Raw genomic sequence first — 14,996 nt, forward strand, 5'->3', positions numbered from 1 at the left:
TGTGTTGTGTGTTTTGTTGTGTCGTGTTTCGTCCGTGTTGCAGAAAGTTGTTTAAACACAGAGAGATAAAGTGGCGGAGTAAGAGACATAAACGGAGAGCCAGGAAAGGCCTGAGGTTGTAGTCTCACACAATTTGATCGGATCATTTACGCTCAGTTTGAGCCAACATTTCCGTCGGGCATGATACCGTCACTGCCCGCTCGACTGGCAAATCTTCGCCTGCCTTAGAGGAGTTGGCTGGGTGCTCGGCAACATCCATCATGGGGCCCTTCACGAGCAGCACGGCAACAGCGGCCGTCCAATCTGCTGTCGGTTTACCCACAAGCCTTTGCTGTGGAACAACACAAAAGGACGCCTCGCCTCCCTGCGCTGTGCGTGGACAAGGGAGGTGGGAGGTGGGTCGAGGACAACCATTCATTAGCTGTGAGTCAGCGCGTGGACGCCGAGAGTGCTGTTGTGGGGCTCAGGCAGGGCACCAGCTCCATCTCGGAGGCTCGGCGGCTCAGGCGAAACGGCTTACGTACCAATCACCACTAATCTTCCTGTCCAACACATCAGCTGATCCAGCCGATCTCACTCAAGCCTCACTCACACGGGCAATGAGTCCTCTAAAACACACACACACACACACACGCTTTCTACCCACAAACACACACACACACACTTTCTACCCACAAACACACACACACACGCACAATTTCTACTCACACAAACACAGACACGTACACACATACTGTATACACACACACACGCACGCACACACACACACACCCGCTTGCTACCCAAACAGACAGTAAAAATGATAAAAATAACCACAGCATTCAGACTGCTTATAGAGCTCCGATCAGACTGTAGGGAAACCGCATGACATGCAAGCAAGCAAGCAAGCAAGCAAGCACAGCGACGCGACGCGACGCATACATGCCTTGCATACGCACGCACACACACACACACATACACAAATGCAAATACATACATACATGTTTCCACACAAGCAAAGAAGCACGCACATCGAGTAAAGTTAATATTTAATATGAGCCAAGAGTATAACTCTGTATACAATATACATGAGCTAGGATATCTCCCCAAAAATACCTCTTCACACACGGCAACTATTTACAAATGAATCACTTCCTCAGTGTAGTGTAAAGTGGTGGGGGACGGCTCATAGCCAGCTTCACTAGACATAGCACACACTCAATATACAGTATAAGGGATGCACATCAAAACTCAGAAGGCTTTACTCTGAACACTTTGAGATGTTCATTGTAGTCATAAACACCAAAAGGTTCGAGCACACAACCATATTCTCTCACACACACTGCATGATGGACTTTCATGCTCTCTTACTTTTTTCTCCCTCTCTCCCTCTCTGCCTGCCTCTATATCCCTCTCTCTCTCTCTCTGCCTCTCTTTCTCACACACACACACACACACACACACACACACACACACACACACACACACACACACCTGGAGGTCCGACTCCACCAGGAAGATGGCCAGGGCGATGACTGCATCCCTGCGGCGGATGTCGAGAGTGAATGCTCCCCGAGAGTCTGATGGACACATGCATAGCAGCTTCTGCACCTATGGGCGAGAGAGAGAAGATGGCAACACCAGGGCATCAGGGAAGGTCATTCAAATCAATTCTAATTTTACTTGTAGCACTAACAAAAAAATGAAATTGTTGACTGACCCAGGGTCAGTGTTCTTTATTTCAAAACTCAGGGATAGCGGTGTGTATTAATATCCCCACAACTCTTCATATCACAAAGGCAAACTGATGCAGCACTACAGGGTAGCAATAATATGAATAGATGGGGTGCCGAGGGGGGCAGAAGGGGGGCACAAAGGTCTGTGCTGTAACCTACTGGTGACTCTGGTTCTACAGTGTGTGTGGATGAAAGGCCACATTTCGAAAATAACCCCCACACACACACACACAAGAGATATGGTAGCCTAAATGGATGGATTAAACATATGTTCCATAACAATCATACAAAAAGGCCTATAAAGTGCGAAGTATGCAATTCACTAATCCATGTTTCACAACAGCCCGTGGAGGTATATTTCAACCTCCAAATTGTATTCTGACTTTGATACAAGCAAGGTCTATAGGCTACAGACTTGAGCCTACATAAAAGTGCATTTTATTTAGGCTATTAAATCCTAATTGTCTAGACGACATTGAACGTTAAGTAACGCTAAATTATTTTAATATAATATTGTAGGCTACATTATGCTTATCGTTATTTCCCAAACGAATATGTGATAGGCTACCCATATAACTGGATAACCAAATAATATAAATGCATAGTTTCGTTGGTCAACGGTGTCGCAGCTAAAATCTCCCAATGTATCTGCGCTTTAGCGCTTTAGACCAACCTGTTGGAAAGCGCGAGCCAGCTTAGAATGTACTTCATCGATCAGCCTGTCAAAAAGTTTTGACAGCTGGTCTACACATGATAACGATCATACAGAACGGGACATTAATCAGTTAATGGTGCATGGGCCACAACGGTGGGTAGACTATACAGCACTCGTCAAACTGCATCCCCAGTGACTGGTTTTCGCTCAGCCAAGAAGCAGCAGTAGCAGTAGGCTACACCACCGACGTATCCATGGCAAGCACTGCAGTGCGCAACATTTTGAAGTGCGAATGATTATCTAATCGCTGACTAAAAATATCGGCTGGTCGATGCCGACAACCCCCGCTTCAGAAAAACTTCAATTAGACAACAGAATTGACTTGCAGCGTTAGCGCGGGTTCTGATACGCAGAAATATGTCTTTGTTGTGCGTGCGTTTGACAAGGTTTTACCAAGGGGGGCGGTGACAGCCACTACATATTTCAGTGAATCACAACAAAAATCACCTTTAATTACCTCCACATCATATAGCCTAACCTATTCTAGGCTAATAGAGAGCCCTTTTCTTTCATCACGTTTAATTAATTGTCTGTAAACTAATGCAACCAGAGACATGCAGTTAAATTGCTACACTATACATAGGCTATCCACCAATTAAGGGTAGCTTCTTCCCATGTCAACACATGCTAACACACACACAATCTCATTTCAGAAAAGAAACAATGCACCATAGCCTGCGTTAATTGTCTTGTTAGTTGTTTTGATAGTCTATCTCGGAGGTAGCCCATTTAAGCTGACATTAAACAAGTGCAGTGTAGCCTGCACTGGACACTGACACCTGTCTTTTTCACAGTGGAGTGAATTGGAGAGACTTTACGCAACATATCTGTTGACAGTAGCCTACAAATTAAATGTCTGATGCAAGCAAAACATCTCACCTTTTCTATAGGCGCTGGTCGGTGCGCGGCCAGGGACCGGGCGAGCGAAAGAACTGTATTGAAATAGAAGCCTCTAGTTCCCCCTCCTTTCGCCGACATGTTTACTCTCTTCCACCTCCCAAATGAGAAAGTTCGGAAAACGCAAGAGAATGGCACAAATGTAGCAGCACAGGCACGCAAACAGTAATACGGCAAGTCTGAGGGAACACGCAGTACACAATTGCCAAAAGAACTTGATGCAGCAGAGCTTTTCAGCGCGGTAGAGCTGGGTACTGTTGCCTAATGCGATGCGTAGCCTGTGGGATATTTTGGCGCTGACAGTTGGCCGTTTGGTTCACTTTGTGTGTGTGTGCGTGTGTGCGCGCATCCCCATGGTATTTAAATGAGATTGCATCTCTGCAATTGCAAAACTGCTCGTGAGATCATGACTCCCACTCGGCGCCCATTGACATGTTTGATTAGCCGCCTTTCCCTCTGGTGTTTAGGCTACCGTAGCCTACAAGAGCCTATGCCTTTATGTGTTGTCCTACTACTACGACATATCGCCACAGATCAAAGATAGGGACGTGTGCTAACCCTTCGTCAAATAAACTGGTTCGACTTGACAGATATGTTTGTCCGTCTTTGGCCTCCAGATGTCAGATTTCTGCGAACAACTTATTCTGCCTTTCTCCACCCATTTCAACTCAACTGTTGGCTTTGTTCAAAATGCTTCGCACCCTCCTGTGACAGGCCAAAGGTTTGCGTTAGTGTTACACCGTGTTCATGAGAAATGTCTCTCAAATAGGCTACCCGAAATACATGAATAGCAAAGGCCACAAGAACTTAATCCCGTTCAAAAAAGTTCCATAGGCTACAATGTCTGCGAAAGTCAAAACCGAAAAAAATATTTTACAAATAAATATATGACAAAATTAATAACCGAACTTCATTATAGCCTATAGCTACACTGGTGTTTACAGTCTAGAGGTTCCACGTGTTTAGTAATCTTGTTTACAACAAACATAAAATCATAATCCAGCCATTTTTTTTATTATTGTTTGAACACACCCACTTGTCTAGCTGACGTCAGAGATCAGACAGGAAACTGATCCAGAAGCGCAGTCAGCTGACGGCACAGGCGAAAACAGCAGCATCTGTTCTAGGAAAGGTAACGTTATGTCTGATAATATCTTCGAAGGACCCGTTGATTTAAAAAAAAAAAGTGACACTTAGGCATTTTGTTTATCAACATCTGAAGTTTGATTGCTGCTGTACATTGTGAACTGTAGATAACTGCCTGGATACCTAACGTTAGCTTTGAAGCTCGCTAGCACTTAGCCGTAGTCTGTAGTTGAGTAACCTTTGAAGTTTCAGCTTCCAAGTCGCAAGGTGACAGTCGTGCTTGATTAGGCTGGACAGCATTATTCGGAAGTTAGGAAATGTAATTTTACGTCTGTTTTAAACATGTCGAGATCATGCCGTGAAGGCTGGATCTCGGTTTAGTTCTAGCTAGCACTAATGGTATTATCCTCCGCCCAAATTTGAAGCTAATATTACTTAGCATGTGAGTTAACAAGTAGCTTCTAGGTAGATTGTGGAGTAGTGGGCAACTTTGAGTGAAACTGGTCGCTGTTATGTAATTTAACCGGGCAAGTTAGTTAACCTTACATGACGGACGCAAATACTTGTTGGCAAGAAGACAGACTAACTTTGAGGTAGTTTGATATGACACTAGGCCTGACTTGTAACTCGAGCATTGTGAGTTGTAAACAGAACACTTCGCTAGAGCTCGGTTCTAACCGCTGTCGCTTCTAGACACTAATAATAATAATCTCCAGCACATTCACTGAAGTCCTGCAATTTACAGAGAATGGCGTACCCAAAATCCCACAACCCGTTTGCCGATGATGACGAGGAGGAGACGACCGCCTCCCGATCAAGAGGTGGTTTCAACTTTGACGACGACCCAGCCGAAAGCCGCATGACCGAGGCCGAGCGTCGACAGAGGCATCTCCAGCAGGAGGTCATGCGGACGGCGCAGTCCGCCGTGGACAGCAGCAACAGGTCGCTTGGACTTATCTATGAGTCGGAGAAAGTCGGCACAGAGACGGCAGAGGTAAATGCCATATGAAATAACACCTACTGTTTGTCTACACGTTATGGTTATGGTTTCAAGGATTTTTATTTGTCACATACATAGAGATACTGTTGTAAGACATGTAGTGAATTAGCATTTAGCTGCTCAACTTTCATGTGCATAGTGTCTAATAAGGATAAACAACAATATTTAAAATAATTTAATATATAGATTGAGAGAGAGAAGGTGGTAAAATTGCAGTGTGTGTAAGTGCAGTATGGCAAGTTCATATAATGTAGTTTAAAGAGTTTTATGTGTGTTAAGGATGCACATGGCTTGAAAGAAACTCCTCTTCAGTCTTTATACTGTTATAGCCCTGTGGGAACAGAGACAGCCTGACCTCAGTGTTTTAAACAGTCCATTGTCAGTCAGGGTGTGAAATGTCCTTTATTTATTGTTATTGTTGTGGTTAGGCCTAGCCTACTTAGCAGAGGCTTTATCCAAAGTCAGGTACACCTATAATAACAACACACAATACACTAACTTCCGCAATTACCGGCGAAATAACTATTGCCGATGTGAAATAACAAGTGACGACAAGGCGAGAGAGAGAGAGAGAATCACCAGCTGTCTGCACATGACTTCACTTCAGTGTGCAGTTTGTGTCTGGTAGTAGATGGCAGACAGTTGCTAATCTTTTCGCCGCCATTGTTATGTGGACCGACCAAGAATTAGTCACATCAGCGTTTCAACCATCAACATAGTGCATGCAGTTTAAAAAAGGCTAAGGCAAAACATATACTAAGGTTATCTCTCTGCTGATATAGGCTAGGCCTATCATTGTCATGTCTGAACAAACAATCAAGGGTTGTTTTAATGTTGTGAAGCAGACATAGAACCATAGATCTCTGTGTGCAGCTTTGCCTATCAGCCTCTTGAGCTTTACATGACCTTAACCTCACATGACTTTAAGAAGTACTTACTGGGCCCCGGCCGTGGCGCGACTGGCTGGGGCACCTGCACCGTACGCCGGCGACCCGAGTTCAATTCCCGCCCCCGTGATCCTTTCCGGATCCCACCTCGATTCTCTCTCCCACTCGCTTCCTGTCATTCTCCACTGTCCTATCTCCTTAAAAGGCATAAAAAGGCTAAACACAACTCCCAACCCCTCAACATGACATATTAGTCATTAACATGACATATTAGCAAAGGTAATAGATTTGTCAGTCAAGGCAGTTTTTACCAGCAAACTGAATAGGTTGCATTACTCTCTCACAGCCTGAAAAGTGTTGTACGGGGGGCTCTGTGGCACAACAGGCTACAGCATACGGGTCCAAGTGCCCACGGGGACCCAGGTTCAAATCCGACCTGCGGTCATATCCCGGTCCCACCCCATCTCTCTCTCCCACTTACTTCCTGTCTCACTCTTCACTGTCCTATACAAATAAAGGCAAAAAGCTCAAAGTGTTGTAACTGAAGTGCCCACTTCTGTCCCTGAAGAGGGAAGGAATGAAAGCAGAATGGGTAGTGCTGTTGTCCTTTTTGTTAGCTCACAACAACACTGGGCATTATTTAGGCCGGGATCACACTGGAAATAACGAAGCGGCAGCGGTAAGAGTAACGTGACACTCAGACCATAATAAGTTCTGTCTTGTTCCTTAGTAACACAAACGGTTTGCCTAAACTGAATATTGAATACTCTCGTGTTGTGCTCAGCTTGTTCAATGCTAGCGTTCCGTTGCCGAACCATAGAGAACAATAGGAAACCTGCCAACCTGTGATTCTACCAAACAGCAGGTGTTTCCTGTTGCCTGAGTGGTTTCACAACTGCTACCGCTACTTCTACACTCACTCTCTCGCTCTCCTTTCTTTCTTTCTTTTTCTTTCTTTCTTTCTTTCTTTCTTTCATTCGTTCATTCGTTCTTTCTTTCTCTCTCTCATTGTGGTTATTAGCTGACTGGACTTGAGTGTTTATATGATGGGCCAAATTGGCCATCTTTCTTTCTTTCTTTCTTTCTTTCTTTCTTTCTTTCTCTTTCTTCCCTTTTATTTCCTTTTTGTCACCATGCAGTCTATACTGTGACTGGACAGTGCATTGTGCAAGACTTCATAGACCTTCCCCTATAAGACCTCATTCCCAGCCCCTTTCTCACTGTACAGTACTGCGGCACTACCCTGGGAATCCAGAGTTCTCGTGGAAGCATTTGCTCAGCGAATAACTTGCATCTCGGGGAACCAATCACATCTGTGTTATCCAATCGACATAGTGTTAGCATCAAAGACCGGAATCAGTCAGTCAGTCAGGAGTTGATCGTATAGTGTAGTGTGTATTGCGTGCAGTGAGATTTTCAAATGCGTGCTTGGTGCCGCCCACGAGTTGGGCCATTAAGTTATTCGTGGCCAGACCCTTAATCTTTCAGATTGGGTCTGGTCCTCCAGGCTACTGCAGCACTGCAACGGCTGTGAATGTGAGAGTGTTTGCCTGGGAGTTTGTAGTGTATGTGTACGTGTGTAGGCGCATGCACACGCATGTGTGTTTCATCATGTGCTTCCCCCGATGACTTCCTTTCTCTGTGGCAAACATCTGCATTATCTTGCTGCGACTCTCCCTTACACTCTCTTGTTCTTGGCCTGATCATCTGCTCCGTGTGTGTGTGTGTGTGTGTGTGTGTGTGTGTGTGTAGGAGCTGATGCGTCAGGGCGAGGCCCTGAAGCGGACGGAGCGCATGGTGGACAACATGGAGCAGGACATGCGGACGAGCCAGCGCCACATCAACAGCATCAAGAGTGTGTGGGGTGGCCTGGTCAACTACTTCAAGGCCAAGCCCGAACCCGCCAAACCTCCTCAGAGGGACCAGCCCACGGGATACCAAGCCAACAGCAAGTACGCATCCTTGCGCTGTGTGTGTGTGTCTGTGTCTGTGTGTCTGTGTCTGTGTCTGTGTCTGTGTGTGTGTGTGTCTGTCTCTGATATGAGAGCGAGACCACAGAGAGACTTGCCTGAGGGATACCAGGCTAGCAGAAAAAGAGGCTGACTTCAGTGTGTCTGTATGTGACCCCGAACTGCTGTGTCTAGTGCTTTTACTCTCTGTGTATGGGATTGTTTGTGTGATCCTCACATTCCCCATGTCTGTCTGCCAGTTTGCCCTCTGTTAGTGTATCTGTGTGAATTGCTTATTGTGTGCATGTATCTGTGCATCTCCTTGTCTTCTGTGTGTGTGTGTGTGTTAGCGTGCATGCCTGAGTGCGTGCATGTGAGAGCATGTGTGTTGAACATCACTTCATAAATCTTGGTGTGTTTGTGAGTGAGTCTTTGTGTAAATGTGAGTATGTTTGTAGGACTTCTTGTCCAAGTGGTATGTAAGATCAGTGACCTCTCACCCTTGACCCCTAGCATCAGCAGTCTGTCATAAAACAAGTGGCTGGCTGACCCTGCTAAATCACCTCTAGGAAAACAGGAAGGAGAAAGGCCTGTGGAATGTGTGGCCAGCCCCCCTGTGGAGTGGTGGGGTGCAGTGAGTCGATTTGACCACTAGAGGGCAGCAGACACCTGCAGGTTGCGATGCTGTGCTATTTACTTCATGCTTCTCCCTTTTGATGTGACATTTATCCAGGCTCCAGGACGCCCTATCGGAAAGTAAACAACAAGAGGACCGGTATGAGGCCAGCCATCCCAACCTACGGAAACTGGACACATCTGGTAAATAAGTGAACACACACACATGCTGGAACTCACTTGCTCATTCAGTAACTCTGACACAACATTGTAAAATGCACAGTGCGGTTGCCTGGTTAAAAGCTAAAAATTATTAAATGCTGAGTGTATTAATTTCCAAGCACCTGTTGGTCTCTACAGTTAAATAGTATGTCTATCCAATAGGATTTGGCGCTTCAGCTGCATCAAATGACACTCCGTCCAATCAGAATGGCTATTCTAAGAACAGACACCTACAAGCTGCCCATGAAAAACTGGATGACAACTTGGGTAAGTCATACACACACAACCTGGGTAAGATACACATACACCCTTAGTAAGTCACACACATACACACAGCCTCGGTAAGTCACACACACATTTCCATGGACATGCTTGGGGAGTAAAAATGAAGAATACTTCATTTGTGTTCTAGTCGTGACATGTCTTGTCTTTGCCCATATTGACCTGACGCTCACTTTAAAACAACATTTTTATTTTGAGATTTTAAGAACCTATTCGTTTGGCTTTATACATGTCTATTTAGCTTATAGAACTTGTTATAACTTATAACATATTTGTGTGTGTGTGTGTGTGTGTGTGTGTGTGTGTGTGTGTGTGTGTGTGTGTGTTTGTGTTGCGGGCCCAGATGAGATGTGTTCGGGCCTGAGCCGGCTGAAGAACCTGGGTCTGGGCCTGCAGTCTGAGATCGACGACCAGGACGTGTCTCTGGACTCACTGCTCAACAAGGTGGACAACATGGACGGACGCATCAGCTCCACCAACCGCCAGCTCAAAAAACTATAAACAACAACACAAACAAACAAACAAAACAGAACTCTGCCAGGGCCAATGTCAGCCCAGTGCACACACTATGTGCCGGACATATTGTGCACACACACACACACACACACATATCCACACAAGAAAACTGTATTCATGCACAAGTCCTTAATCACTCAACTCAAATTTTTTTTTATCTTGTTTCTTGTGAAGGGAGTGTGTATGTTGAGGGGTGGTGTGATATTGATGTCTGTCTGTGTGTTTGTTTGTGAGTGAATGGATGGTATAAGACTGGATTGCGGGATTTGCTGTGAATTTGAAGTTGTTTTGAAGAGAGCCATTGTTTTTGTTTGTTTGTGTGAATGTACAGTAGTCTGTCATGAGAGGTTCTACAGTATCTCATAATATTCATCATGTAATAGAGTTAAAACTTTGTGGCCTAAACAAGCAAGAACTCTGTTTCTCTGTCTGTCTTTCTCTCTCTCCTGTTGTCTCTCACTATTTCACTCCATCTCTCACACACATACATACACACGCACACTTGTACACACACACCAAACTTCTTTATCACTCAGCAGTCAGCACATGTGTCACCGTAACTAAACTTAACCATCTCAAGCTTGAGCTGCATGACTTTCAGCCCACTTTGTGTCTTTTCTATGCTCAAGCGTTGCAGCTAGCCGGTGGCTGTGCTAGTGTGTAGTCTGGCATTGTCATAACCGCTGCAGCTAGCTGGTGGCTGTGCTAATGTGTAGTCTGGCATTGTCATGACCGCTGCAGCTAGCAACTGTGCTAATGTGTAGTAGTCTGGCATTGTCATAACTGCTGCAGCTAGCGGCCGTGCTAATGTGTAGTAGTCTGGCATTGTCATAACTGCTGCAGCTAGCGGCCGTGCTAATGTGTAGTAGTCTGGCATTGTCATAACTGCTGCAGCTAGTGACCATGCTAATGTGTAGTAGCCTGGCATTGTCATGACTGCTGTAGATAGTGTAGCACTGTCTCATTCTGTCTGGGTCTTGGAGCCTTGTGTCTATACTATGCTGTCTGGAGGGGGACTCCCCTTATGTCGTCCCATCTCCAGCCTGCACTGAACCTGGCCTAGCTATGGCCCGCACCTGGTTCGCAGTCAACCCCTGTCTGGGTCAAAGGTCAACTCAGTTCTCTGTCAAATTCCTCAAATCAAATCCAAGGAATTAAATTGAATTGAATTAAAATTCAAACTAGTTTTATTGACTAATTTTATTGGCTAGTTTGTGTTGCCAGCTCATTTCTAGTTGTAAAGCGACTTGACAGCTATGGGCCACATCAGGGCTAGATTTGATTCTCTTGCCTGGGATTGATTTGCCAGCTGTATTGGCTAATCAATTCGTGTTGCCAAATCATGTCTAGTCGTAAAGCCTGCTTTCCGCACGGCTACTGGGGAGGCCCTATGATCAGTGTGGGAACACCTGTACTTACTGCCCACTGCACAGCTGTACTTATGCCATTGTTGAGCTCACTGAACTCGACCTTGTGGAAAGGTGTGTGTGTGTGTCTGTCTGTCTGTGTGTGTCTGTGTCTATGTAAGCATTCATGTGTGTGCCAGAGAGAGAACCACACATACTGACCATCTGCCTTCACGCTGTCCCCGCCCTCACACAGTATTGAGGTGGTGGGTTCTTCCATAAACTCCTGGCCCCTTTGCCCATTGTTTTATACCTGTTTGTTACGTTTAATGTTATTTGGTGGAATTTAGTCTGTCACCCCTTGGCTGCTGTACACTGTAATGTGGGGAGATTAACTTGAGAACTAAAACTTTGTGGGAAAAACCTTCAGTCAAGTTCATTTCATTCATTTTTTTATTGGGTCAGATTTTTCATCCATCCTTGCTCCCCATATGTATTTCCGATGGCAAAATGTATGTTGTAAAATGTGTTTTCAATGAATGAATGAATGAACAAACGAAAAAAGAGATACAACAGTAATAAAACATGTATTATACTTTTATGACTGTTGATAATTGTCGTTTTTCATTTCGGCCTTAAGCCTTTATGCTTACATCTCTAGTCGTTTCCAGAACTTTAAAGTCAAGTAAAATAGGCACATTCTGAGTGGCTTAAACGTTTGCTAACGCTACCAGTCTATGATTATTCCTACAAATTGAAAGGTTATCATTTTTTCCAAATCCTAATATGTAGGACACTGTTAGGTAAATTACCTAAAGGAAGCTCTTTAAAAAAAATCTTGCGCTATGTTCTCTGAGGTAGATTATACTATTTGACCTTAAATTCATTGTTTTCTCTAACCACGTCAACCAACGGCGCGCACCGCTATTCATTATCATTCCTGCCTACCAGGCCAGCTGCACGCGGACACCTAGGCTCTCATTACCGCCGCGTGATGAATGTGGCGCGCGAACAGCTGGTTTCACTGGACGGCGGCCGGTAAAAGCGGTGTTTAGGTTGTCCACACATCAGTGGACAAACACGATATAGACGCTATGCCCTTAATTAAGCTCATAGGTCAGAGTCTGTTACATAAGTGCAATGTCGAAGAAATGCACAGAGAGCGAATACCCGCCGCTATGACCTCGTGTATTGCTCAACCATCGGACGCTGGTATTTTACATCATCTGCAAAGGAATGCGCTCTCACGCCGTTAACACTCCAGCAGAAGAATGTGGCCAAATTATAATGGACATGGTCAGGTCTACTTTTTGAAATATCTACATTTAAAAAGAGAGAATTACATAGGGTGTTGTAGCCTATTTTTCTAAATTCATACATTGCAGCCTATCATCTGTAATGACTGAACAAGGAAAATCCCCTAACCTAAAATACAAATGATATACATGAGACACTGTACCCAACAGGTAGCCCTTAAATTGCCGTCACTCGGGTCCTGTCCTGTGGGTCCCGTGGCCACCGTTTGTTTTTATTTTATTCCGCTCAGCTGTCTTGGTGTGGCCAGACAGTGTCCATCCCATGACAAAGGGGCGGAATGTCCCTCTTTTCAAACACTCTAATCCCACAAACGTCTGCTGTCAGGAATCATTAGGGCAACAGGCCAAAGACATGGCTTTCCTGCCACCACACACACACACAGACACACACACTCTCTCTCACACATACACACACTCATACACACACGACTGGGGATATGTAAACTACACATACGCAAACACACACACACACACATACGCACACACTCTCTCACACATACACACACTCATACCCACACGACTGCGGATATGTGAACTACACGTACACACACAGTACACACACACACACAAACACACACACGCTCAGGGCAAAGATCAATTTTTCTAGTCATGCATGACAACACCCACGTTTTCACAGGCCAAAGAAAATCCACTGCTCATACCTCACACAGACAAACACACACACGCACACACAAACTCATACACTGGTAATGGTCAGACCTGCTGTCACCGTTGGAGGATTTGATAATAGGGAGTGATCTGGGGGCTGAGGGCTGATGCCACGCCCTGGCATAATAAAGAGTTGTGCTGACTTCAGAGAGCTTTGTGTGTGTGTGTGTGTTTGTGTGTCTGTGTGTCTATGTCTGTGTTTCTGTCTGTCGAGAGCTGTCTCTTCTCTTCCTTCTGTTTCTCTCTTTCTGTGTGTGTGCACGATGCGTGTCTTTGTCTCTGGAGAGAAAGAGTGTGTGTGTGTGTTTGTGTGTGTGTTTGTGTGTGTGTGTGTGTGTGTGTTTGTTAAGCCAGAAATAACAGGGTGGTGTATTTATGTGTGATCCCAGATAAAAGCTGATGATTCTGGTCAGAAGCCTGGTCCAAATTCCCTCCAAACTCAACAGCCGCATATCAGTGCACTTTTTACATGCAAAGACCCCCTATTTACAGTTTTCGATCGCTTTAATGCTTGCGTAAACTCTTACATCACGTTGTCAACCTGTGACAGTTAACACACAGGTCTAAACAGAATCACCCTGGCCAAAATGACAAATTTCGCTTGCAAAAGACTTAGTAAGTGAGTTCTTAAATGAGTAAGAGCCCTATTGTGACATGTGAAAAGCCTTCTCTCCACTGTCCCTTAGAGTGTAAATAATATGTAACTGTAGTAGGTAACTAGTGTAACTTACACAAACAAATACCTCTGCTAAACAAGCAGTGTGTACGAGTAGCGGAATGCCATCCTTATGCCCAGCTGTGTTGCTTCCTACTTGTCTAACAGGAGTAATTCAGGGAACACATAGAGAATGTGAAGAATTCCACAAAACACATGTTAAAGGGTTGCTCCATATGCACGTGGTACGTATGTGTGTGTGTGTTCATGTGTGTGTGTCTGTGTATGTGTGTGTGTCCGCATGTGTGTCTGTGTGCCTATTTGTGTTTGTGTCTGTGCCTGTATGGATGTGTGTGCATGTGTGTTTGTGTGTGTGTCAGTGTATGTGTGTGTGCTTGTGTGTCTGTGTGCATTTGTGTGTGTGTCAGTGTATGTGTGTGTGCTTGTGTGTCTGTGTGCCTATGTGTGTTTGTGTCTGTGTGTGCCTGGGTGTGTGTGTGTTTGTGCCTGTATGGGTGTGTGTGCGTGTGTTTGTGCCTGTATGGGTGTGTGTGCATGTGTGTGTGTGTGTGTCTGTGGGAAAGTCAGGGCCTCTTCTGTAGCCCTAATGACTGCATTGGGACTCTGAAATGGCTGCTTTGGTGGACATACCTGGGGCAGCGTAAACGGCAGGTAATTGGTGGGCAGACGCCACACGGGGACCATAAGACACGCACACACAGATGGCGAGTGGTGGAGCCCACAGATACATCTCCACCAATCTCCCAAAGCATTTAATTACTGCTTTCTCCATGTCATCTATTTCCTGTTGTCCTACATGCTCTTATTTAGTAAACACGTTTATTCAGGCCCAGAGTACTCATTTGGCACACACTTTTATTAGAGTGTGTTAATTTGCCTGTCACTTTCATTGTATTTGCCAGCAGTGCAGTGTTTCTATACATTTTCAGCGTGTGTGTTCCTTTACACAGGTAAAGTTGCTGTTAGCGCCTTTATTAGCCGCTTATGCTATAGAAACATTGACTAACCTTGATCTTCAGATGCTAAAATCTGCAGAAGGGTGGACTGCTTTGTAACACCTTGCCTCTGAAGTGGCTTAGAGTCAAAATACTGATCAGAAACAGTG

General features: G+C 45.0%; 2 protein-coding genes across 2 annotated transcripts in view; one reads left to right on the forward strand and one right to left on the reverse strand.

Annotated features, from left to right (window-relative positions):
- Positions 1-4,103, reverse strand: part of pi4kab (phosphatidylinositol 4-kinase, catalytic, alpha b) — a 69,731-nt gene extending 65,628 nt beyond the window's left edge. Inside the window, exons 1-2 of the mRNA XM_048244546.1 lie at positions 3,310-4,103; positions 1,474-1,590 (exon numbers count right to left, since the gene is read on the reverse strand). Of these exons, the coding sequence (XP_048100503.1) occupies positions 1,474-1,590; positions 3,310-3,408 (216 nt within the window). The 5' untranslated portion in view covers positions 3,409-4,103. The remainder of the gene's footprint in view (positions 1-1,473; positions 1,591-3,309) is intronic.
- Positions 4,104-4,377: 274 nt separating this feature from the next.
- On the forward strand, positions 4,378-11,831 carry snap29 (synaptosome associated protein 29). The gene is made up of 6 exons (XM_048244222.1): positions 4,378-4,459; positions 5,159-5,407; positions 8,053-8,252; positions 8,983-9,068; positions 9,249-9,353; positions 9,712-11,831. The coding sequence occupies exons 2-6, from the start codon at positions 5,162-5,164 to the stop codon at positions 9,867-9,869; spliced, it is 795 nt and encodes a 264-aa protein (XP_048100179.1). The 5' UTR covers positions 4,378-4,459; positions 5,159-5,161; the 3' UTR covers positions 9,870-11,831.
- The last annotated feature ends 3,165 nt before the right edge of the window (positions 11,832-14,996 follow it).

Source organism: Alosa alosa, chromosome 5 (assembly GCF_017589495.1).
Source record: "Alosa alosa isolate M-15738 ecotype Scorff River chromosome 5, AALO_Geno_1.1, whole genome shotgun sequence".
NCBI lineage: Eukaryota > Metazoa > Chordata > Actinopteri > Clupeiformes > Clupeidae > Alosa > Alosa alosa.